Source organism: Dermacentor andersoni, chromosome 3 (genome assembly GCF_023375885.2).
Source record: "Dermacentor andersoni chromosome 3, qqDerAnde1_hic_scaffold, whole genome shotgun sequence".
Lineage (NCBI taxonomy): Eukaryota > Metazoa > Arthropoda > Arachnida > Ixodida > Ixodidae > Dermacentor > Dermacentor andersoni.
The window spans coordinates 42,716,884-42,743,729 of record NC_092816.1 but is presented as its reverse complement, the minus strand read 5'-3'; the positions used below and the strand labels follow the sequence as shown (position 1 = coordinate 42,743,729).

The 26,846-nt window shown below is 46.8% G+C and overlaps 1 protein-coding gene across 2 annotated transcripts; it reads right to left on the bottom strand.

The window, feature by feature from the left end:
* Positions 1 to 1,531: 1,531 nt before the first annotated feature.
* Positions 1,532 to 26,306, bottom strand: LOC126520697 (uncharacterized). Of its 2 annotated transcripts, XM_055064278.2 has the most exons (8): positions 23,256 to 26,306; positions 22,258 to 22,389; positions 21,428 to 21,657; positions 18,337 to 18,434; positions 10,910 to 11,015; positions 8,975 to 9,157; positions 7,458 to 7,574; positions 1,536 to 2,670 (listed from the first exon to the last, which is right to left on the bottom strand). In XM_055064278.2, the coding sequence occupies exons 1-8, from the start codon at positions 25,735 to 25,737 to the stop codon at positions 2,524 to 2,526; spliced, it is 3,495 nt and encodes a 1,164-aa protein (XP_054920253.1). In that variant the 5' UTR covers positions 25,738 to 26,306; the 3' UTR covers positions 1,536 to 2,523. The 2 variants fall into 2 exon arrangements, with proteins under 2 accessions (XP_054920258.1, XP_054920253.1); XM_055064283.1 differs by lacking the exon at positions 7,458 to 7,574 and having other exon boundaries at positions 1,532 to 2,670.
* Positions 26,307 to 26,846: the final 540 nt, after the last annotated feature.

The window sequence follows — 26,846 nt, the reverse complement described above, 5'->3', positions numbered from 1 at the left end:
TTTACCGCTGCTCCCGCTGAACCCAAGGGCTTCAAGGAGGCCAGTGGTGCCTAAATCAACCGCTGGGTAGACGTCTTCACATTCTAATAAAATATGCTCCGTCGTTTCCCTAGCTTTACCGCAGCAAGCACATGCTTCTTCTTCCTTCTTATATCTCGCTTTATAGGTGCGTGTTCGAAGGCATCCCGATCTCGCTACGAAAAGTAAGGAGCTTCCCTTTGAGTTATCATAAATGGTTTCTTTCCTGATTTCGTTTTTTCCTCTTAAGTAGTTACTCATGGCAGGTTTCTTTTCCATTGCCGCCACCCATGAGATTAATTCAGCCTCTTTGACTTTCCGCTTGACCTTCCTTGTTGCTGTGTTGCCCACCCCACAGGCCGCATACTTGCTGGTAAGCTTCCTAGTTCTTTTCCTCTACTGTGAATCAATGTTTTGCCTGTACAGATACCTGAACACTCTCCCAGCCCATTTACTTTCTTCCATATTCCTCAGCCGTTCTTCATACTCAATTTTACTGCGAGCTTCCCTCACTTCAAAACTAGTCCAGCCCATATCCCCCTGCACAGCTTCACTTGTAGTCTTCCCGTGAGCGCCCAATGCGAGGCGACCCACTGACCTTTGGTTCCCGTCGAGTCCTGATTGTACCCCTGATTTAAAGCAAACAACCGCATTTCCAAAAGTAAGTCCTGGAACCATTACCCCTTTCCACATACCTCGGAGGACCTCGTACCTATTGTATCCCCATAGCGCTCTGTGCTTCATTATGGCTGCATTTCTCTTCCTCTTGACTGTTATGGTTTTTTCCTGTGTTTCCATATATCCATTGCCTTCGTTTATCCATATACCAAGGTATTTATATTCTGTTACCCGAGGTATTTCTTGGCCCTGTATCTCCACTGTCTGTTCACTGTTTTCATTGAATACCATAACACCTGATTTTCTAACACTAAATTTCAAACCTAAATTGTTGCCTTCCTGTCCACAGATATTAGCCAGACGTTGCAAATAGCTTTGCTTGTTAGCGAGCAACACAATGTCGTCCGCATAAAATAAACCTGGGAGTTGCTGCTCTATTACTGTACCTGCCTGTTTGTATGAGAGATTAAACCCGATATTACTTCCTTCCAGCGCCCTCTCCATCCTCACCATGTACATCATAAACAGCAGCGGGGATAAAGGGCACCCTTGCCTCAATCCCTTGTTGATATGAACTTTCTCCGCGCTCCTCATTCCTTCCCATTCAACGCAAACGCTATTTTCTAGGTAAATCTCTCTCAAAAGCTGTATACAATCGTTACCTAAGCCTTCCCCTTCCAGAATATCCCACAAAATGTTGCGGTCTACGTTGTCGTAGGCTCCTGTAATGCTCTAAAAAGGCCACATACAACGGTCTGCTTTCTGCTTTTGATATTTCAATACACTGAGTAAGAACAAACAAGTTATCGTCCAAACGCCTACCTATTCTGAAGCCATTCTGAAGCTCTCCCAAAATGCCATTATTCTCTGTCCATGCTTGAAGCTTTAATTTGATTGCCTAGCTTTAATTGATTGCACAATGACGTGTGTGGCGCCCCCTATCTGCCTTTTGAACGTCGCCATTGTAGATGACAAGCAAAACTTCAGCGTACTAGAAGTTCCAGCTTGAGTAATATTGTGAACAAACATTATAAAGAACTCGGAAGCAATATTTTTTTTTTTGGGGGGGGGGGCACTAACTAGCGTATGTAAAGCGGTCCTATACAAAGAGTTGGGGACCACAGACCGCATTTTCTTAAGTTTTGCCTGGTTGCCCGGATCTCGTTTTGTTCTCGCAACTTGCCCAGATAACTGATCCGGCTTTTGGCTCAAGGTCACTTGAAGGTCGCCGGCAACGCGAGGTGAAAACCTTTCAAGCTTAATAACGGTGCCAGAACGGAGCCTTCATGTAAAAGAACCGGACTGCTGCCCGTCTACAAGTGTAGAAAATGTTCGGCGGGTTATGAATCGATCAAGCTGAAGACTATGAAAGATGGACATAGACACCACATTTTATAAGTCACTATTGCAGGATCTCTACGAAACGGGCCTGCATGCTTATATTTAGTTCCATACTGACGTTATGCAGAGTGGCAACCCAAGCGGGAAAAAAATATCACTAGCGCTCCCTGTAGTAGCGCTCTTTACTTTGTGTGCCAGCAATCCTTGGTGGAGCACGGGAAACACGTTGAAAGTTGCATGCTGGTTCAAAGCGAGACAAAAGTTACCCGCTTGTAGCTGAGTGCTCGCCTGTGTGGTCATGCAACAGTTATCATGTAGCGCTCAGAATAAACCCAGCCTTCTTTTCTATAATGCCAGGGACCAGTGTCTACAGATGAAGACAACGCTTCTCTTTAGCGACACAGAAATGAGTGACGCATTTTTTTGTCGTATTCTTTTTGAAAATAAATATGTTATGCTGACCATGCTTTCTTTTGTATTTACTACGTTCTCTGCAGTCCAATGACGCTGGTCTGTTCAGGTGATTGATAGCGGGAAAGCAGGAATCTATCGTCGCTCTCGGCTCAACACAGAGCGCTTGAGCAGGCGCAGCCTTGGGAATTCGCCCTTCTTGCAAACGTTCCTGAAGTCGTCCAAGTCGATGTTGTCGGCCAGCAGGCAGCCGACGCGGTGTCCTCGAGACAGCTTGTCAATCTGCGACGTTCAAAGGGCCCGGCGCGCCGAGTGAGCGTACAAGACGTTACCGAGACGTAAGAAGTAAAAAAAGAAAGGACAACGAAAAACGAAGGACAAGTTACGCAAAGGCAACAATGGTCTTACTAATGGCGCAAGTACGTGGTAATCAGATCATAGCGGGGAGTGATAAAATAAAGAAACCATCCATCGTATACGTCCTTCGATGTCTGCGCTGTCGCGGATTTTCTGCATGCCCCTTCTAGAGGTAAATTAACAGTTTTACAGTATGTCGAGTTTGACGTAAACAATAATCACATAAGGCGAAAAGGGGGAACCTAGTTGCGCTTCTCTTAGTTGCAAGTGATCGAGAAATGCACATTCAGCACCTTTCTTATTATAACAACCTTGAAAGATCTTGCGCCTGCATGCCACTATTCTTGCTCAAATTTCGCAGCTATACATTACATGTTCTTTTGGCCCGCATCGTTAAGTAAAACTTTTGGCATCCTTAGTTGCCTGCCTTGTCCGCAAAAAGAAAGAAAGGAAAACGTCATTGATTATCTAACCATGATCTAACTCAATTACTTCTAGTAAATCAATGAAAGGGGCTAATTGGTGGACGTTCTTGATTGTGTTGCGCTTAGTACTACAATGATCCAAGAACAAAAAAAATGATGTGTTTTAGTTATTTCGTCAGTGTAATACTAAGTGCTACACAATCATGATCAATTACTTCGAATAATTATGAGCTTCTGACTTCTGAATGCAATTAGAGACTCCTATCTGTTCTTGAGAAAAGACCCAGAAGCTCATAGAAATCTCAGGCTTTTAGTTGTACCTGAAAGCTTTAGTAAACTCCTAGAAAAGGCCGACGCTCAATGTAAAGCTGCGCTTCCTTCGAGCAGCTGCGCTACTACAAGCGCACACAACGTAGACGCTGCATCGTGGTCGTCGAAAACAGGCCCCATAGACTACGCCCGCTTTAGCCTTTGCCTACCCCCCCTGCTGGTGTGGCTTAGGGTGGCGTTAGGGCAAGGAATCTACCAAGCCCATCGACTGCTACGTCAGGTTGTAGAACAAGAAGGAAAAATTCGCAGTTCCGCCGGAAAGGCGAAGCACCGATTGCGGTAGCACATTAGTTGATAGCTGTACGAAGTAAGGATAGCAGTTTTATCTGCCGTATAAACTTGTAAGCATTCGCTTGCTGACTAAATTGACGATATAGAATATGCAAGCGTGACTCAACGAGGACGCAGAAAGAAACAGACACACAGAGACAGCGCTGTTTTTGTGTGTCTGCTTCTTTGTACGTCCTTATCCAGTCGCGCTTACACATTCTATCATGGATTCAAACCAACTAGCCCGTCAACGTGTTTAAACTAAATTAACCATCACGGTGTCATGTGCGCACAGGTAAACATGAACACATCTCGCTCGAAGACTCGATGGCTTTTGTAAATGAGCTTGACAAATGTAACCTTTTCCCGATACCTACGGGCTGAAACACCGTTAAATACTCAACAAACATTCCTTCTTTCCTTCCTTCTTTCCTTCATTCTTTCCTTCCTTCTTTCCATCTTTCTTTCTTTCCTTCCTTCCTGCATTTCCTTCCTTCCCCGTTTCTTTCCTTGTTTCTTTCTTTAGTTAGAGTTCACTATTATACTAAAGGTGGGCATGACAAATCGCATTGCTTGAATAACTAATCTGTAACCTTCTACAAGATCACTAATCACTGTAAGCCACATACTGCATTGGGGGACTGAAGCCGAGCAGAAGACATCCTTTTTACCCGAAATTCTGACACTGTAGTGACATATATCTGTGACCAAAGTGTGCTAAGAGATACACGTTTGACTTCCTGGTTTCTCGAAAGCCTGCTTTCGAGCGCAACCGCATTCTTTCTTCCAAGTTTTCTCGGCACTATATCTCGACTCTGGTCCCACCGACTCCACGCTTTGCGCTGCGTAGAGCTTCCTACAAAAAATCACCAGAGGAAACTGAGGCGCTACTGTCCGCGGGAGCCAGTAACAGCCAAGCGCACGCCTATAGCCGACGTCGCAGTCACTTAAGGTGTTGTCGCATATCGGGTCGCACGCTGACTTTCAATTAATCTGCTCCTCCGCGTGCTGTCCGCCTTTGGAATGGCCTTTCCGGTGAAATCGTTTCGCTACCCGATCCAGTGGCCTTTCGGGAAATGCCGCAGCGGCATTTGTTTCCTCTTGTTGCGCGCGTCAGTTGTACTGGCACTTTTTCACTATCTAATGTAAAAGTCACTACCCATTTCTTGGTTTTCTGTGTATCCATATCTGTACGTTATAACTGCCACTTGTAATATTTAATATGTTCATTAGTAGATGTATTGTGTTCCTGATTTAAAGACTGTTTTTGTAACCCCCTCCTGCCCCAATTACTCAATACGCTGTGCGAGGAGCCTGTAAGGTACTGTAAATAAATAAATAAATAAATAAATAAATAAATAAATCCATTGTGACATCAAGAAGGCTAGCCCTGATAAAAATGAATAAAGAACAAAGGAGCGAATGACTGCGCGTTAATTTTTTAATTCCTAAAGCGCTACCATTCCAAGTAATAGCCACGTGTCTACTGAATAATGAATCCATTATAAAATTGATTCGCAAGAACCTTGCATAAATATAAAACAGCTTTAAACAGCAGCTTCTGCGTGGCTAAAAACAAATACCTAAACGTACGTGTGTCTGAAATAAACGAAAGATGGACGCATGTCGCATTCGTGAAGTGTCGCATACATATACATATGTTCAAATTAAATCGCCACGCAGGTCTGCAACCTCCACTGGATAAAGCTAAACATGCCTGTCTTTGCCTGAGGGCACTCTGACTCTAGCTTTTTTACTTTGACTCAAGACACTACCTTCTGAAACATGCCTAAAACAATTCCAGTATCCCCGCGGGCTGTCGTGTACAAATGAGATGAGTCAGTTTCTTTAATTATGCCCAGTCTGCTTGCATAACGCTCGTCGTAGAGGAACAGAACGAGCAAGAAGCTACGGAAGGGAAGCGGTGAAGGGAGGTGCAACGCTAAGGTGCCTAACCCCACCCCCATCTCCTTAACAAAAATGATACATCACATTCAATTGAATATCAACAGGAAGTACATGTAAGTCAATAAAAACCTAAGAGAAATATAATATAAGTTATCTAACGACCTATGTAAGGATAATGGATTCGTCGTTCTAGGCTAGTACGGTGGGTGAGTGAGCGTGTGAATGATTGGCAGTACACATGGACTTGTCTAAACATCGGCTGCCTGCTTTTAAAACGGCGTTTTTGGCTTTGCGAATATATTGCATTCTTAAAAATATTGCTTTATAAATGCGAGCATTTGCTATTATTATGCACGTGCCCACAAACCTCTTGCATTCACGCGTTTGGAAATACGTGATTTATCATAAATTTAAAGATAAAAACAATAATACTATATAGCGCAACGAAAACGTGTCAAGCCATAAACACTACGATTAGACAAACTTATGTCTAATCGCCATTTTGGTGGTAGCTGACAGGGAAGCCTTTACGCAAGGCTAGTATGCAGGCTCCCTTAGACGCCGAACACGCAGAGGCACATTTCCATCTAGTGAGTTTAGCAGGGAACCCCGCCTCTCGGTACACGTGGTGTTTCCCCGACTAAGTGCAATCGGTCGGCTCAGATAAGGGGGCCGGGAACGGTTAACACGTCCGCGTCACGTATACAACGTGTGCATTATCCGCCTTATCATGCGCGGATTGATCTTGAAGGCTGATATGAATTCCTAAACCTTGTTTGTTTCAGTTAGACAACTGACCTCAACTGATCACCGATGTGAAGGCAACAGGAAATAAGTGCAGTGGGAACAAGACGAAACGACAGGCATCAAAAGCAAAGTATGTCGACCTTCATCGCAGTCATGCCGACCTTCGCCTTGTTAGGACAAATTGCAACGAGCGCCCCAAATGCATGCAGCAAGATGTCGCGCCATCCGTAACGACGGGTGCAGACTATGCCGATGACTTCTGACTCTGCGATAGGCGGAGGCGCGTGTAGATTATAAGCAATGAAGATATAATCATTGCTTTATATGGATGACCTTATTCAAACAGGCCGGCAGCGGTGCTTGATTTGGGAAACAAGTGCTATGTCTGTATGATGTAGATGTTATTTTTTTCTTTTGCACAGCAATAATAATGAAGAAGAGGACGATGTATTCTCTTGTTAGAACTCATTGAACACCATGGGACAACCTGAATGTCTTTTGGTGCCGAGTGTTCATGACCTGGATATCACAATTTTAACGCCACGCACTTGCTACCATTAGATGCCGTTCTCTGATTTCGTGTTCTTGGATATACGAGGGCGACACGTTAGACTTCTGGTTTTAATAAGCTTGTTATGAGGTACCCTCGGGGGATGTCTGGCGAATTGCGATCTATTGCTGCACAAGTTAAATTTTCGCTTTACTATGAGACAATTACTTGACAGACGTCAGATTTTGAACGCCTCTTTGGTTGACAATTCTGTTCGGTTCTTAAGGCAGTGCGACCCTTCGGCGTCGAAGGTGACAGAAAAAAAGGGTGAGAAGGAGGGAGTGTCGCCATCCCGCTCTTCTTCAAGGATGATTTCTGCTGCAGATACTTGTCCGAGCAGCTCAGTCTCTTATCAAGTGACCGCTGGCCCAATCGAGGATCCCACCTCCTTGATCGCGTCGTCAGAGGTCAAGCATTTGCCGTGACACTTGAACACTCCTACGCGAATGTAAGAATGACGGGAACCCCCAAAAGCGAGTTACCTTTATCTCCATCGACATGTCGTCATCGAAGCCGAGCCACGCCCCACCTACGTGCACGTACGTCGAGAGAGTGGCATCGTCGAAGTGCCGGTGAGGATCTTTGTACTCCTCGCAAAGCTGATGTGCAAGACAAGGGTGAAAAAAAAACACGTGACATCGAAAATGCTCTACTATTATGATTACATGTTCTTGTAATGTTTCGAAGTGGTTACAAGCATTTGTTCTTTTTCTAACTAGTTGCAAGCCAACGTCGCGCGTGGAGAAATCATTCGGCGTAGCACGATGTTACAATCTATGAAGTACCATAGCTCAGCCACTGAAATTTCGATGTCACTTTCTCGAACCTCTCCTTGGACATTCCGGGCATAAAATCCTTAGGTCTAAATTTTCTCGCGTGACTGCAGCTAAGCCTGCCGCAAGCAGTTTGGGGTGATGGGAAGCGCGCTTGAGATAAGAAACTGCATCTCGGCGGTGAACAACGAGGTGTTTGATAAGACACCCTTAGTCGTACTGTTGTCATATAATTGTTTCGTACAAATAAGATTCCACCACAGCTCTTGAACATTCTCCTCCGCGTAAGTGATGACAAAGCATTTCATAACGCCGCGAAATGGGACGAACGTATTCCGCGGAATCCCCAGACAGCAGCTGCTTAGCTGTTTGTATACATGACCCTTCGCTCAGTGAAAAAAATTACGCGCCTCTTTACGTTGTTGGCGCGAATGGGGAAGACTTACGCTAGCCGATGTTTAACAGCGCTAGATTAACGACAAGGGGACATTTCAGAAGTATCGTACAGCGCAGTAGGCGTACGTTTTGCGACTGGTTCGAACATACCATACACTACGCACTAGCCTACGCACATGTGTTGACGTAATAGCTCGTTTATTTTAAAAAAAAGCACGTTACTTTACGCGCATATATTCAGATATCAAATCTGTTGAAAACGGACTCTTGTGACACTGAATCTGTCTACGTTAGCTCATATGTAAAGTGCCATTAAGCGCGCTTATTCGGCGTAGAGGTTTATAGAGCGAATTCTTTGACCTACCCCTCCTGTACAAGCGTAGCCCTTGAACGATCTCGAAAGCAGCCATTGCTATTTCCTTTTTCTGTTACGTGCAGTACTCGGCGATTCAAAACCCGACACTCGGAGCGCATGCTATACCGGTGCTGCTTTTTTTTTTTTTTTTGCACCACCGGCTGTCTCTGGGGACACCGATCTGATGCATTGCGGTATACGATGGAAGCGAGAGCCTTTCTGAGGCGTCTCGACTCTGGCTCTCGAGCCAACACCCAGTGTTCACCGGCAGCACGTGTAGAGCGCCGGCCGCCATGCGCTCCGAGTATCCCGTTTCAATCGCTGAGCACTGTGCATTGACACACCGCTGTGGAATGGGATAGAATCGCACTAACAAGCTGTCGCAAGCGCGATAAATGCGCGCCTCACATTGTCGCGCGTATGGCGGTGTGTGTTAAATTGGGTTTCCCGAACACAGAAGGACAAGCGCACACACCTCCGAGTAGGAGAAAGCCGTGTTGACGTCAGAGGCCAGTGATCCAACGCCGGGGTTGGACGGAGCGTCAGCGTCCTGGTCGGAGACGTTAAACTTGTACACGGCCAGCGACACGCTCAAGCAGACGTGATCGCGGTCCGGGGACACCAGCCTCAAGCTCTCTGCCAGCCGCATCGCGTTCTCCTGAAGAGCGGAAGAAATGTTATGTTGTGAAATGTTAGACAAGGGGAGGGGAGGAAAGAAAAAACATTAACGGTGGTGTCACTTAAAAGGACGTCTTGTTGGACGAGTTGGTCACAATTCATCTTGGGTAGCAGGCGCGAACACACACAGAAACAAGGAAGGAGACGGGACACTGTGTGTGGACAACGCGAATGTGCATCTGTGAATTAAGGCCGAAGGATGTCGTGTTGCGATTTCTTTCATTTGATTCTTTTTGTTGGCCACTTTCTGAGCGCGATCTTTCTCGGTGAAGTTCCGGTTTGGACGCCGGCTCTGGCGTAGCTCGTTAGTCAATCTGCTGGCGTTTACAATTAAACGAACGTAAGGCAAACATCTTATATGTATCTCGCGTTACTGTCGATTCGAACCAATCATTTGTGCGTTTGGGCGAAAATGGAGATGTAAGACGACTGTTACCCGCGCACGTTGCTCTGAAGACAGTTGGCGGAACACTCGACGCGCAGGTCGAATGTATAACAACTAAATACTGGCAAGCGCAATTCCAAGACGGGACAGAAGATAGACACAGAAGCACAGAACAACCGACGCATAGCTAATACAGGCACAGTGATACATCGGTTGTTTTGCGTAGCAAAGGAAAGCAGGTTTTACAAATGATACTGTAATCTATATGCTTCTTGATATGATGCATTGGTTGGCTTGGTGGGCAGTGCGCTTGCGCGATCCTGGTCTGCTGTGTACCTAAGTAGGCGAAGTCATAGAATAACATCTAGTCGCAAGTTAGCGCTTGTCCCCTTGTGCTTCTGTGTCTATCTTCTGTCCCGCCTTAGAACTGCGCTTACCAGTATTCAGTTGTTAAGTATGAACCAACTAGCCCAGCAACCAATTTTGTTAAAGTCGAATGTAATACTTGTAACATTACCCTTTACGCGTAGACGTCCTGTTATAGTGAAATGGTCACAACCAAGTGTTTGTGCCATTCGTCACATGGCCACCCACTGGTTCGATTCCACCAGTCGTAGCAAGTGGCGAATAGGAGGCTTCGGTTTTTTTCGACCGCAGCGACCATTACTTCGAACCGCAAAAGAGAGAACTAGTTTTGCGCGCATTTATCTGACAGGGTGTTCAAAGCGAAGCGTACTCGACATTAAGCGATGACAAAATTGCACTTCCGTAAGGCCCCAACATCAGTCTCGAAGAATGGCGTCCAAAGGAGCGGCTGATATATTTCACAGAGACCACCTGAGGGACAGCCTTCACAGGTACAATGGGGATCAACACGGTGACAGCGTATACAGTTACTGCGCAAGTCGCAGGGTCCATCCTGCTGCCCATAACACACGGACCACCCCAAGAAAAATGTTTATCTAACCTGCAAAAAACGTTGATTTTTTTTTCTTCAGAAACAGATATCAATTTCGCAATAACATAACAATTCTCTCTCTCTCTCGCTTTAATAGTCCACTAGTTCTTTGACAGTCTGGTTGCTGGGGCGGCATTTATAGGCTTATACTAGCTGCGAAATCACACCAAGACCACTCTAGTCAACTAAGCACGAACCTTTTGTTCCTGCAGCATTTAATGTATGGGCTGCAAGGACGTTTCGTGCCTCCATATCAGCAGCAACTCTGGCAAAGGCTCATACCGCACTCTAGCGCTCTACAAACGTGACACAAGCTGCAGTCTATGCGTGCTCTATTGCTATGTTGTTATTATCATCGCGAAATTAGCCGTGTAGGCGTGTGGACTCACCACGGAATAGGACTTGCGGTTTGACGAAGCAAAGGGATTTGGAACCGAGGTACCGATGGTGTGTACGTGGCGTGGGTCGTTGCGCAGAAATACTTTGTGCACTGACCTGCAGCAGACACAAATGATTTGCAATTCATGTCATCACGGCTGCCATGTTGGGGTACATCGAGAAACTGCGTGAACAATAAACGCGACACTACGACAGGTGCGTCTTTGCGTCGATCGACAAATTGATAGCAGTGATAACCAGGTGAAAAACGGCTAACTGTCAAAAAAAGCAGAACAACGTACGAGTGATAATATGCTGCACTGAGTGACGTCATCGTGGCCGCCATGTTCGAGCACTAGCACGACGAGAAGCCGCGTCCGCGAATTCACGTCAAAACTATCTACAGTATAGTAAAAAGCACTGTCGATGCATTTACCTCACTTGTATGAAGGAAAAAAATCCTACACTGATGTCCACACTTACTGCGGCGTAACAGCAAAATGTCAACTGTTTCATGAGTGCTCCAGCGCTTCTTCACGAGCGGTGAGCGCGGCGTCTCGTTATTGTTGAACGTCCTGCAGAGCGTTCAAATCTCAGTCTGCCTCACAGCCATCAGTCGCAGTGTCACCCTGAGCGCAATATCATATCGTACACCTACAGTAACCAAAAGCCACGCCCTAATGGTATGCCCAGCTGTGACAACGAATGCTCTGTCGTGTCTGTGCACAGGATGTCTCGCTCCGGAGTCGTCAGCGTTTATGGTCAACGTAGAAAAGAGGAAACATAAACCTGTCTAGTTCTACTTTGTCCTATTCTTGAATTCTTCCTAATTTTTTTATCATAGTAACAGTAAGATTGGCAAAATCGTGAAACACATTTAATGAGCTGCTTTTTCTATACCGGACATCGAGGCTTGTCCATCTTTTTTACGAGACGGCCAAGTAATATAACGTTCTTCATGTGGCCTTCCGTTTTCTAGCTTCCTCTGCTATCCTTTTAATAAACGGTTGATATAAACAAACCTGTTCAGTCGAGTACTGTCAACAGGTGGTGCGAATCAAACCTGTATTGCTACAGTCACAAAGAGGAACTTCACGACCTGCCTATAGAACACAAATAGAATGAACTGCTTGTCCTCTTGCCAGCTTCAACGTAGTTTTGAAAATTGAATCGCGCAGTAGCTTTCCACGAAAGAGAATTACATGACGGACGGTGATGAAAGCTCTTCTCGGTATGAACACTATACAGGAAGCGTACTTCGAGCAAGAGACTCGAACATTACACGACGGATTCACCGGTTTTCGCCGGTTTTCACTGCTCTAGATTCACCGAATCTAGAGCAGCATGGGGTTCGGTCAGATATTTGGAGGTGTACCATCCGAGTGTAGTCCAAGTCAATATGTAAATAGATGACGTGTCCACTTCAAGCGATGCATTGTGGGGTGGACAAGGGAAGCTTCAACACCGAGCCAATGTTTCGTGAAGGGGCTTGTCTTCGTGGACTGTCTCCAAAGACTCCTTATCAAAACGTTCGCTCCAGGTTGATGCATTCCTTGCTCGCGTACGGTTTATCTTACTATTACCCCTTTATCCTGGTTCACGTCACAAACGAAACGCTTTGCAATGTCTGTAGTAGGGAATTCTCCCAAGCTCCCCATCTACAGCCGTCACCACTTGTACCACTCCCAACACTAGGAACAAACACGACAATACTGCTGGTAAAAATTCAGATGGCTGAACGAAAGGCTTGTCTCTTGCCGTTAACATACACTCGTGTTATGCTTCTGTGTCTTTTTTTTTAGTTTTATTCTTGTCTATACCTAAGTTGACAGGTCCTCGGTACAGTACTATTTTCATACGCCACGCAAACGAGCGCAGCACTGAAGGTTCCCGATAGCCAGCGCTGCTTGCTGTCAAGTTAAGCCTTACACGATCGAGACAACGTACAAAACGAGCAAAGAAAAGCAAGAAGAAGTCGGCGCTTTTCATACCGCGGCTGGTCATCGACGCCTGTAAGACCACATGAACCGGTCCTTTAGTACTGCCACTTTTTCATAATTTCTTTGTCATATCAAAACGAGCTGAATAAGTCTTGTTAATGAGGGCGAGCTATCCGAGAGGTCTGTTCAAGAAGACCGTGGCGTTAAGGACTCGCGCTTCCAGTGACGCCCACAGCGTATAACGTTTCGCGTTCATCCTAAATCACGGCAGTGCGCGTACGCATCACGGACAACTCTTTGCGTACAATTACGCCGGCAAATTGATAACGCCGTAAGCCGACGTTCTCTCCGCACTGCGCACACGTGTACGCCGAGCTAGTTATATAGGCGTCGCCACGAAACGAGTTAATTTGCATGCGAAGGTGGCCGGTCTGGGGGGCGTCCCCCGCTTATGGTAAACAGCGCCGGAGACGTTTCATAATTTATCCGCATTCGAGAGGCGAGCTTACATACGCTGGCCTCCGGGCGCCCCACAATTATCCACTTAGCATTCAGTGTCGGGCATGACGGTGCGATTTCGAATCATCATTCTTCTCTGGGGACGCCATGACTCGAGCTAATAAGTATCAATGCTAACGATGGCATCTTGCAAGAAGTTTTGCAGCTGCGAGTCATGCCGAACCTCTTATTTTGTTTATTTTGTTTCATTTTACTTTTAGTCGTCCAGACGAGTCAATTCGGAGCCGCTTCGGCGCCTGTGGCGTTCTTTATTTCTTCGGGGACGTAGACCTATAACGACTGCAATTGCAGACTGTGCAAGAAAAAGATGTACGTGACTGAGTCGCACTCTGAATCTATTTCCTATCGTGTTTTCCATTAAATACCTGTTCCACCACAGGCGATTTCCCATCTTAACCTCACCTTGCATGACGCATAAATTCTCAATTAGGTACGCTACATGATTAAACAAAAAGAGGCCTTTGGCCAAGCAGGTCAAGCGTGAACGTGAAGTTAACCTGCAACGACAAATAGCAGAAGGGGTGTAATAACAGTAATTTTTTTGAGACCGAATCTTATCCGAATCGAGTAGTGCCAGGAGCGAGCCGAATACGAATCGAATATCGAGCACGCTTCTAATAGTTCTGGAAAAATGAACAACCGCTTTCACAATTAATGTAATCTATGTTCACATCCTATAGTATTCACAAGATTAGCAAGCATCTGTCATTACAACACACGTTATGAAGCGTCGTCTATTAAAAAAGCAAATAAACGGAGCAGCAGGAAGAAATAATTGCAACTCGTTTGCGCACGCAGGACTCTTCGGAGAGTTCGAGAGATCGCTGTTCAGCCCTTCAAATCTGGCTCCTTGAGTGACGTATATATAGCCTGCTCCACTACACGTAAGACCTTGTGTTTCACGCCTACACGATGCCCGCTGGCATGAAAGTTGTCGCATTTCGCTCCAATTTTATGTCTCGTGGCGCAGACCTAATGTTTCGAAGTATTCGAGAAATATTCGACCAAAACATTTTCGCACGCACGAACGGTGATGCATTCGTTTCGAAGACCGAATCGAACAGCGCACTATGCAATTCGTTGTTGCAAATCTTCTGATTTTCGCGCGCGCCTGATAGCGGAACGTGTGCAGTATTTTGACATCTCGGCCTGAAGGTAAAAAAAAATGGAAAACCGCCGGTGTTTGTTGTAGCGTGAAGTGTACAGTCTGTCCGTTCAGCTCAGACTACACTGTATGCGCACAGCTGTTTAGCGGGAATGCTGTGTGCGTTTGTGCACACGACGCTCACGCCGACAGCGGAAACTCAGAATCCTGCGCTATAGCGCTGACTGCAGAGCGGATTGAACGGAGCGTGAGGGTTCGTCCGCTGGGCTTCGTCGTTGTTTGCAGTGAAACGCACTGCACGTCTATCGCATCTCTTGACACTTCCTAACCCTCCGCGCGAGGACCACTCGAATGTAGTCGATGCAGTGACAGCACGGCGACGGCGACGGCGTGAACGAGCCTCGACTGCCGATATATAATTGCAATAAAAAAAAACTTTCCTTTTCCACTGTTGTGGGTATACTCTTCCTCGAAAGCTATGCTGTAAATCTCGCGTATTGGTGAACAAACTCGTGTTTTCTATTCGTGCTTCTCTTTTTTTGTTCTCTTTTTATAGTTCTAATTATGGAATTACTCAGTCCCGTTTTTATGCGAAAAGATTCCAAATGAACACTTTGTCAACCTTATTTCTTGTTCCGTCAGTCGTGTGCACCTAGCTGCGCTTGCGAAGCGTGATCTGCTCGTAGATGCAAAACCGTGCAACGCGGCTCACGCACGAAGTGTCGAGCAAATTCATAAATAGTGGAAAGACACGTCCACATCTTAAGATCATACTTGAATTCGTATAGGCACTCGGTACACCCTCGTTCACGTTGTTCTGCGCTGTTAGTTGTCGATTACGTATTATGAGCATGATGATGATGATGATGATGTTTAATGGCACCTTCCTTTGAAACTGGTTGGTGACAACTGATCACTTAGCTTGCTCGAGCTAATCAGGCTCTGTCTACCGCAATCTATAATTTTGCCTAACCCTCCTTGATCGTTCCTTTCTTCATTAATATATATATATATATATATTGTACTGTAAAATAAGGAGCAGTGGGGCTGTGGCTAGGAGAGAGACAGCGACGACGAGAAAGAACAACCTTGTTTCGGTGCTCGGTCGGCTACACTACCTCTCGCTGCTTCAGCGTTCTAGTCGCGAACGCCTTCTGCTCAAAGTGCTTCGCGACAATATATATATATATATATATATATATATATATATATATATATATATATATATATATATATATATATATATATATGTTGTACAGTTACCTGTGCTTGTAACTACTTTGGTTCTACCAATACATTTTGTCACCTTTTTCCCATCAGTACTCTAAACGTCTGTTGCTTACCTTGACAGCTGACCTGTCAACGCTCCCATCTGCTTCGAAAACGAGCGCTTCTTGAACATGAGCGTTTCATGCCAGTGTTGCTGGTTCAATATCTTGGCAATAACCCAGTCCAGCTCCAGCACATCTACAGTGTAGAGCGCTCTCTGGCGGTGCCATCGTGGAAAGGACTCCGCCTTCCGCCCGGGCGCGGCATTAGAACTAGACTGAGACGGAGCATACTGCCATGAACAAGTTATTGCAAAACTTGATATATATAATAGGGCGTTATCACACACAATAAAACGTTCCGGTAATATTTAACTAAAAGACGTTTGTTGCCGACAGATATGTTTTAAAAAACGCATTTCTGTGGCTCTTCCTAAATATTTTAAAGAAGTACGTGTCAGAAACTCGCAAAGTTTCTTAAAGTCATTATTGCGGCTATGTTAGATGATATATAACCGTTCGTGCGTATATATTGGCTCCAGCAGCACTCAATAGGTAACAAAATTGGGCCACGACTTGGCACCGCCGCTGTAAGCACCTCAAGTATACGGCAGCATACTTCGAATGTGATGATTGCGACTTCTCGACAGTTACGCTCGCGCGCATGCGCCACGGCCGACATCGCATTACCCCCATTTCTAATACCTCGTGTACCTTACAAACGTGCGATTTCGGGCACACTGTGACGCGTTCGCACAACACGCCTCGACTTCTCGATTAGGCGCATCCAAAGTGGGTGAAGTCCGCCTATGACACTATAAACAAACGCGTGATCGATGACGTAATCTAGTTGTCCGTCTTCCAGCGTAGCTGCCCAATGCTCTAACCATTAGACACGATTGCGCGCGCTTCTCGCGTGAATGTTGCTCTTTGAAACGTCTGGCGCGTTCTTCACGGGCCACTTCCCATGCAGCGTACTTCCCTCGCGACCGCCAGGGTTTCTAGACGCTGGTTAGATTGAACTGCCTTCGGGATCGGCCCACACTTTTAAGACAGACGACGACACTTCCAAAACTGGTGAGGTCCGCTCGCGAAGCTATCGCAATAAAAAGTATTTTAGCGATCATTCGAACGGGCACAGGCGTCATCCGAAACAAGCGATAGCTGGCTTTACGACGACGCTGACATACAAAGGTAACAGGCGACGGCGACGGGAAAGGAAAAGATGGCGCGACGACGACAGGACAAGGACAGCGATGATTTCGGTCCGACAGTGACGAAGGCATGGCGATTACGATGAAGACGGTGAAGATAACAACAATGATTATAGACGATAACTGACAAAGTTACCACAGGATTACGACAACAGCAAGTACAACGATGACGACGGAACGGCAGTGACAAAGTCGTGAAGGTGACCACAATGAAAATAACGATCAAGATAACAGAGGCCAAAAACAGAAAAGGCAAGGACGCCACGACGACGACAACAATGGCGGCACGACAACAGCAATGACATCGCGACGATGACGACGATAATGACGACGAAGGTAATAGACAACGAGAACAGATAATACGAGGATGGCACGTACGAATGCGTGACGAGGATGACAATTACAATAAAGACGAAGTAACAGACGAAGACGGATTGAAAAGACGAAGAAGGCACGAAGAAAAGGAGATGATAATGACGACACGACAATGACGAAGTCATGACGATGACGACAATGGCAGTAACGACGACGATAACGCATGGATGAGGAAAGAAAAGACGAAGGCAGCGCGTCGGCAATGACATAGACAACGGTGACGATGACGGCACGATAATTACGAAGGCATGGTTCTGACGATAGCAGTAATGATGAAGATAATGTACGAAGGCGAGTGGGAAGACGAGGACGGCACGACGACGACAAGAAGAACGATAATGACGGCATGACATCACGAAGGTACGACGATGGCCGCGTAGATAACATACGACCCCGAAGATTGTGAATACATGACAACGACTAAAGCGCGAGGACAATGGCAATAACGGCAAATTTAACGGATCACAGCGGCGGCAAAGGCGAGGGGGGCATGATGATGACGACAACGATGATGACGGCGATTATAATAACAGATAATAGACGACTACTGAAAAGAAAAAGAAGGAGTGACTACGACGACAAGGGCGAGAATGACGGCATCATGACAATGACAAACGCATTGTGACGATAGCAATAAGGACAAACATAGCAGACGACGACAAAGGCAGTGACGGCACGACGTCGATAATAAGGACAGCGACGACGGCGGCAGGCAAAGACGGTGCCGCTACGATGACGCCACGACGACGACAACGGCGACAACGCGACGAAGGCACCACTGCGACGAGAATACGACGACGGCACAACGCCGCCACGACGGCTCACACATCATGCACGAGCGATCCAAACGCGAATCCTGGGGAAGGACAAGTCGTTGCTTTCTGACAACAACTGCTTTTGTCATGAAAACATGATGGCAGCAGCCAAAACGATTATTCAATTGCGACCCACGCCACGAAAACTGCCTAAAGTAACAGTCATCTCAGCAAAAAAAAGTACGTTAGGCAATGAGCTTACCCCGCGAGTTCTGCTAGGTTCGTTCGCAGAAGTCCGGTTGCGGCGACGAAGTCGATGAGACCAATAAAGTGATAGCCCGGCATGTAGTCTCTCGTCCCCTAATTAAAGGGAAGAAGAAAGAAGAAGAAAACGGCAAGTATTCGGTTGCGGAGAACTTAATTTGAGCCACAAGAAATAAAGTGTTGCTCGCCACTGTTGCTGTCCGGTAAATCTTAAAACACGTCGCTCCTCTGCGTAATAATTCTTTGATTCCCATTTTCAACCACCGTCAAATCTATCGCACTTTCCTTTGCGCTCCTGTCACCGTCACGTGCCTCTTCTTAATTAACTTCTCCGGCCAAGATATAGCTAATCCGCATTAACGTTCCGATGCTAGATGAGCGAACAGAAAGAAGGCAGCCTTTCTAAAGCGCGATGAGGGCTATTCATACTTTCTTGTAGCGCTATGTACAAACCGAAAAGACGAAACGATGGCTGCAGGAAACATGGACGACACCATTCGTTTGTCCTTGTTTTCTGTGCCCAACATTTCCTCTCTTCGGTTTGTACATATGGAAAGAAGAAAGTATGAGTAGCATTTCATTATATTTTTTTTTTCTCATTTGACGCTTCTTTTCCTCACGTTGCATCTGCGCTACATATATGTGAATAAACCAATTAAGTTACTAAAACAAGAAAGAAGATATGAATGTTTCGTCAATACCACTCACACTATGGTTTGCGAAGGGTTAAAGTAATAGCGAGAACAGGAAACACACGCCGACCAAGGGGAGTTTCTTTTTTTTTTTTCTAAATGCCGTTTCAAGGTAATGTACTTGTAATCTTCTAACTGAGGTACAAGGTAATGTTTTACAAATCCTGAATCAATACAACACAACAAGAAAATATGTAAAAGGTAGGTGCTACGGTTGGAAAGACGCACCACAAGGCGATGTAGTATTTAAAGGAAACACTTGTAATTGGTTATAAATACACTGTAACTGCAATATTTGCTCGACTGTGGCGTGGAAAATTGGCTGATATGATGCACTGGGGCCCGACATCCACGCATAAAAATAATTTGCAGGCCTCCATCGCATATCTCGGCCGTAATCGACAGCTGAATAACGAGGTGTAGAGGACCATTCTGCACATGAGGTGCACGATGATTACGCCACAATTCTACTTACAAACTCACCGTGTCTGAACTATTGAAGTGAACTGTCTCTCGTGTCTACAATGTCACGCATTGTAAGACTGGGCAAAACCGACGTTTACTGTCACGTTTTACTTAAAGACACATTCACCGCATATCACTGAAACCTGTGATACGTGAGTTGCGTCCAACCCCCTGCTTTATTTTTGCCACCCTGATCAAATCGTCCGCGCTCCCAGTTTTACGTGTGCTCAAATAAGAGTGAAGCGCTCAAGGCGTTATCGAACGGCATCTCACTCCGCCTGCTGTCTGGGTGTGATCCGATCAAACAAGCAGATAAATCGAACCCTATCAACGACATTCGGATCACGTGGAGGAAGTGCGTGCAGTCGCGAGCATCGCCTGAGAACGTGTTCCACTCCTTAACGGTACAGTTGTCTTCCTTCAGAGCCTCTACCACAGTGTAACGGTCTCTGCGTTGCAAGCTCGGGATGATCCGCTGCATCAGTCTATCTTTTTTTATAGCACATTTATCCCACTTACAAGTGGATTTACCCCCCGCCCCGACAGGAAAAGCTTCTGGAAGCACCCGGCACGTCGCCTACTCCATGACAAGAGCGGATGAAGACCAAGAGGCCAAGGCCTCGGAGCTGAAAGGAAGCCTACCCTCCGCGGGGATCCCGGAAGCGGGAACAGGGAATTCCCGCGAGAACAAAAGAGACTTTCCGTCTTCGATGCGCGGCGACGGAAGGAACACCCCCAACCACGCTCCACCACAAACGCTATTTTTTTTTTCGCCTTTATTTCATTGTTTCTGTCTTTTCTCTTGTGTTGTGGTGCCGTCTTGCCAAATGGTCTCTTTCTTTTGTCGTTGTCTTTTCTTTATCCAGACTTCCAGACGAAGGCTCGGCCAGACACGCAGAACCCTGACGGAACGCACAACCCAGACACTGCGGCTGTGTCCATGGCTGTGTGAGGCCGTCACCGCTGTCTTTTTTTTTTTTTTTTTCTACCCATAGTCGCTCCTTCCCCCGCCACTCACCGAACGCGTTGCCGTCCCGCATACAGGTGAAGAGGAGGGCGTACCTGTGTACACGGCACTCGAAATCTCAAGTGAATATCCAGAGGAGAACGGCTGTCAAGTTCGGGAGGATGGGGAGCTAGGTTGTATGTTTAGAATCCCGGGACTGTACAGGTTATATAGTAACGTTCGTCGCTGTAACCAAGGACTACCGAGCTTCCAGCTACATTTGGCATTCCACCGAGATGTGTTTGCTTGGCTACCTTCCCTGCTTATTGCGTACTCGCTTGGTGGCGACAGTCCGTCCAGAACGGAAGCGAAGTATGAAATATACGCTCGCACTCGCCTAAAAACTAGCATGGTAGCGGGTTCGACTCCAAGCCGCAGCTTTTGCATTCCCAGAATACCAGAATCAATAATAAAGTGCTCCACGGATTTACATTTTGGTGTACGTAAAAGAAAAACCCTGTAGACGAAAACTAGTTCGCAACGTTCTATTGCGGCGCATCGCATCGCCCAAGTGCAGCTTTACGACATAACGTCTAATTAATTATTAACAAATAAGCCGGTTACTTAGTTCATGGTTTTTCAAGCTCCAAACTGACACTACTGCTGTAATGCCGTGAGAGATGCAACTGAGCATTCTGCATCACACTGGTATTAACGACCAATTAATAAACATTCCATGAAAAATTAAGAAGTCGTACAACCTTATCAGTAAATCTTACTCGTAGATGCACCTAAATCTAAGTACTCCGCCCCAATCGCGTGGCAGGAGAAGGCGACAGAAATTGAACCCGGGATCACGTGCTTCCAATTATCAGTCAAGGAGTCGGCAGATCTAATAACGCATTAATCAATCAGTCGCGATCTATCAAGCAATCCAATTGATCAAATGAAATAATCAGTCCGTCATATCAATCAGTCAACCTTACCTGGAGAAGCGTGGCGTGCGAGCGGACGTCGTAGTCCGTCGCCAGGCTCAGGTCAAAGGCAAGTCCGGTGAGGCTTCGCTCTTGAATTAACGACCTCGCCTTGGCAGCAAAGACCACGAACACAGGGAAGTCTGCGACCACGGCCCGCAGCTGATTGGCATCGAGGGCCAGGAGAACGCGGGGTCCGAGCCTGAAGCGGTCATCACTGTCCGCCACCTCGCTCCACGAACCTTGGAAGCAGAGAGACCGCCTTTACTCGACGCTGCTTTGGAACGCTGTGTTCTTCCACAAAAGGCGAAACCAATATTGGCCACAGATCGCTGAACCGGCCTCAAGGAAGCCACTCGTCATCGAGGCTACGGCACGAGCAACGGATGTCTCCATCTGGTTGCAGAGATAAAATGCGTTCTCGCAGACACTTAACCAGCATCATCGTCATCGCTCTAAACTAAATGAACAAAAGAAGTGCTGGGCAGTTTCATTTGCAGGAATGGCTGCCAATTTTAAAGTTATCGCCATTTTTCCCGAGATATAAAAACAAGAAATGTGTTATAAGGTTACTTGATTTCGAGACGACATTTTCTTAACCTTGTAGCTTTAGGATAAAAGCCTCACTTATGCTTTGCGTATGGTACAAACGCACCAAAAGAGACAGCCTTCGTCTTTTTTTTTTCTCTCTTTTTGCTAACCATACAAGCTGATGCAACTACAGCACAACACAACGAAAACAACCAGACTTACATGAATCGGCCTACAAACGAAAGTCACCATCATTCATAATAGTAGGAATGTTAGCCCTTCCTACTTGGTAAATTAGAGGAGGAACGTACCTCTGAAGACCGCTCGTAAGGTGTTCTTGCTTGAATCGTAATGCACCGAGTCATAAACGACGAAGTAACTGCAGAGTGCTGGAGGAAAAGGCCCCGAGTATGTTGGCCCGACAGAGCAGTATAATGGTGATTCTGTCAAAATAAAAACAAAAGAAAAGTCAGGGCAGATCGGAAACCAAATACGCGGGCTCGGGTTGCACAAACCAGAGACTTAATTGTACAACACCTACTCTGACATGATTTCATTTCACTTTACTCACCTATAGCTAGTAAGCCTTACGTAAGCAGGAGACATCAAAGGAGACGTCTCACGTGCAGCTTGGAATTCGACTAGTGACTGCGTACGACCACCGTTGAACAATTTTGCAGCAAATTCCAACAATAATTGCTGGGCCATCTATCCGACGCACCACGCTTCGTATGGGACGCTACGTCGTTCAATATATAGTACGTTGCTTTATTGCAAGGCGAAAGGCAGAAGATGAACAACAAGGTATCCGCACCTGTCTCCAGATACAAGTTACGTTTCATTCTTTTCGCGTGTGTTCGTAGTAGAAAACAACAGCAAATAGCGTGTCAAAATACGAGGTTGGCGCCGTATTAGTCCGGTGTCTTGTGCCGGAAACAAACATTTTCTGCACGGTGCTGACAGAACTGGTCTCGTCCTTACCAAAGGCAATCGGGCTTACAGCCGAGACTACTCTCGTTAGGACAAAGTTCACTATGTGATGATGATAAGACGGTGTATTTTACAACGCGCATATCTTGCCACATGAAAAACATATCGTAAGGACAGCAAGAATGTATCAGAATACGAACACACTTTTCGTCGTTACAAAGGGCTTTTTTTTTTTCGACTTGGTTAGCCGAACCCACACATTCAGGAATGTGCCCCTTTTTGAACACGATATCAAAAGCGTACAAATAATTCCATTATCGTTAGGACCTTCGTCTTTAAACGTTGACAACTTTTGTGAGCCTCTCCGTCGCCGTCTCACCTGTTTTCGCTCTGGCAATGCGGTTTCTCCTCTCTTCTGCTGGGTGCTCCGAGAACTGCTCTTCATCGCGTGCGGGGAAGGCTGTGGGGCCCGCCTCTTCTGGGCTCGTCGGACCACCGATGTGCCTCGCATCCCACTCGACTCCGAGGTCATCGACTTCGGAAGAAGCAGCCAAAGAATGGTCGCCGTCATCGATCGTTGTTATCGCTTCGTCCGCATCGAGCAGCTCTTCCTCCGGGTCAACGGTGGTATAGACTCGATCTTCATCCCGTTCGCGCCGCTCCTTCCTGTCGAGGAACTCGGTGAACTCGTCGGCGATGCGGTCGAGTTCGCGCAGCAGATTGAACGAATCGGTCGTCGTCATCGTCGATGAACTTCCTCTGGGCATTGGTGAGAAGTCCCTGGGATGCCCCTCCAGCGACGGAGGGGCAGTATCTGACCGCGTCGCCTTGTTTTCCATGGCCTCTTCTTCCGGCGCTGGGTCCTCCTGAAATGGCTCTGTGTTGGGGTCACCATTCTCGGCCACGTGGAGCTGCCTGAACTTCCCTGTCCCTTCGGCGGGCCGCCAACCAGCGGACGAGGCTGAGGTCAGCGCCTCCACGTTGAGCAGCGGTCGCTCGCTGAGCCCACGTCCACCTTCGGCGCTGCCTTTGCCGCCTCGAGCCGTTTGACGTCTTAGAAGGGTACGGTCGTAAGCAAGATCGTCTGCAATGTTTGGTCGTCTTCGTTGTTCGCCAGCACTTACCCAGCCTTCGGTCCGTTTCGAATTGTTCAAATCTAATGGCTTCGCAGACCACGCGTCAACGGTAAGCTTTGTCTTGCCCTTCGTACGTGCAATTCGGTACGTCTCCGGAAATAGTGCTTCTGGACTCGGCGACGAAGTACTTTCATCACTTTCGGTCACATCTGGCAGGTAAAGGCGTGCAACAGAGCCATCAGTAAGTAAGTGTTCGGTCTTTGATCTCGGAGGTGGGCTGTCTGTCTTTACTGGATACACACTGTCGCCAGCAAGTACGCTACCGACTGTTCCACGAACGCTATTCGGCGGCACCAAGCTTACTGCAGGATTACCAGTTTCATTAGCAAATGAGTGAGGCGCACTCCCTGCTCCTGAAACTTTCATTCTTCTTCCGTACCCTGAAGGCTTTGTTAAAGGATACAGTATGCCTTCGTCGTAGCCAAGCGTTACGCTGGAGAGGCCCTCGAAGACTGCCTGATTAGATCCTGGAACGGCTCGAGGTACGCCAAAAGTAGCGCCACTGACGTCGGATTTCGGCGCAACGAAAATGTCACCGTCATTTTTGGACCATCTGAAATTTTCTTCGCTGTCTTTCAAAATACCAGTTCCCTTCAAACCCGGCAGATTTAGTGTAACGTTCGAAGTGGGCGTAGTTGCGTAGGACGCGTTCTCGCTTCCTCGTAAACGAAGATTCGGACTGTCCGCGGGGCTTTCGGCATCGACGCCTCTCCGTAGTTCTTCAAGCGGCCAACCTTCGAGTTCGGCGGGATCTACGGAATCGTTATTCTCGGAAGTACGGGATGTCCACGTGACTCTTCCAACGACCTCATTGACCCCAGACCCAAGGAATGTGCTTCCGGTTTCCGTGTACTTGCCCTCGACCGTTGGCGCTTTTTGAGGCGCCAAGTCTTTCTTTTGAATTGAAGGACTACCCCATTCTTGTTCCGGCTGCGTCTCCTGCATTCTTGCGCCTCGCATCGTCCCGTCGTTCGATTTATTTGCGGATAGCGCACCGATCGGTTCGATCTCGCTACGTGGTGCTTCCAGGGAGGAAGGGCTCACCGAAGTTAAACTAACACGTTCCTGAGCTTTGTTTTCGCTGGCTCTACTCGCATCCGGGGGCGGCGTCGAGCTGGCGATCGGACCACCTTCGTGATCTTTCCACGCGGCCGACGTACCTTTCGTTCTAGAGGCTTTTTTGCCAGCCCCAGCGCCGTATGTCGCGTAGACGTGTTCAGTTCCCGCCGCTGTCCCGAGGCCTGACGTGTCGTTAAAACCGTTCAAGGCTTCATTCGAACCGTTTGCAGCCTTCCCGAGTTTCACGTTCGGTTCGACGTGATCGTAGTTGGAAGACGAAGCGTCGTTGTCCCACGATCCTCCTCCCGTCCGGTTTAGACGGTGCCTTTCCGAGTGCGCTCGAGAATCGTTCGCCGACGTCGAACCGGCGTCGAGTATGACGTGGTCGTCGATCTTGCCGTAGTCGACAATCGTCGTGTCCTCTTCGAAGGAGATCGATTCCGCCCAACGTGGCGACGTGCTAGACGCCGCTGAAGTCACACTCGTCGGCGGTTTCTCTTCCGAGCGAGACAGCCTCGAAGCCGTGGAAGACCCTGACGAGCGGCGCGTCGTCGTTGTGTAGAGGGCCTCCCTCACCTTGTCCACGAAGCGGTCCCACAGGAAACCGGCGCGATCCCATGTCGAGTTTGCGGGACGCGTGGAGTTCTTCAACAAGGCCAACAGCATGCGGCCCCTGTGGGGTCTCTCTGGTAGGATGGACAAAGCAGAAACCTTAATACTGTGCGACAGGAAGCTGGACAGTCACTATTTATTTATTTATTTATTTATTTATTTATTTGTTTATTTATTTATTTATTTATTTATTTATTTATTTATTTATTTATTTATTTATTTATTTATTTATTGTGATGTGTCGGTAAGAAGATACTCGGGGAACAGAAAGAAGAGAAGAAAGATGGTCGAGATAGACGCTTGTAAATAAACAAATTTATTTTAACTCGTATATTACGGTTGGCGCAGCTGCTTACCGGAACACACAGTCAGCCAGCCAGCCAGCCACAACAGAATGGAGTACAGGTGTAATATAAAAAGAGATAGATTCACACGTAGGGCAGAGATATGTCGGAGAAATGAATGAAGTACAAACTCCTCGGACGCAGAAGAAAGCAACACAGCCAAGGCCATCACAAGCAAAATTAAGAGCAAACACAAATCAGCCAAAGTAATTTTCAATCGCAGCGGTAAACATACACAACTATGCGGTTGAAAAAGTAAAAGCCGGTAGACTGTTTTCCTTCATGGCCTGTCTGTGGAACAAAGTAATGAAAGAATTGATCCGTTGCGCAACAAAGAACGTGAACAATACAGCGATAATCAGTACGGGACGTTATGCAGGGATGGTTCTGGGAAACGTTTGTGTCATATAGACCCTCAGGGTGGTAGTAAAGTTTGTGAAAAACACACGATCGCGCGACCTTTCACCTAACCGAAATTAGATGGTGAAAATTAAGGCTAACCTTCGTAGATTAAAGGCTAAATGTACGGCATTATGGTACTTAAGATGCGTACTCAGACCGAAGGTGGGGGGGGGAGGGGGGAGAGAGAAAGTCAGTGCACTCAGGTATTGTCACCTCCTAGCGCTTTTTCTCTTATACAAAAAATAACGTGTTAGTAGATCCTTTAGATCCTTCTTGAGTGTGTAAATGCTGGTCCGACGCATACTTCCACCTTCAGGAGTTCTCGCATGGCCCGGTGGATTCCATTCACTTATACAAGCTTCCCCTCACCAATTATACGCACTGCGGCGAAAGCTAAGGTTCGTGCCACACGGCAAT

Bases quoted from the DNA above. Each gene is read 5' to 3' on its own strand.
- LOC126520697 (XM_055064278.2), bottom strand. From the start codon at position 25,737: ATGCTGTTGGCCTTGTTGAAGAACTCCACGCGTCCCGCAAACTCGACA. The intron at 18,435-21,427 runs GTAAGGTTGACT...CCCTTTAATTAG, and splicing joins CGCACGCCACGCTTCTCCAG to GGGACGAGAGACTACATGCC. The intron at 2,671-7,457 runs GTAACTCGCTTT...TGAACGTCGCAG, and splicing joins ACATGTCGATGGAGATAAAG to ATTGACAAGCTGTCTCGAGG.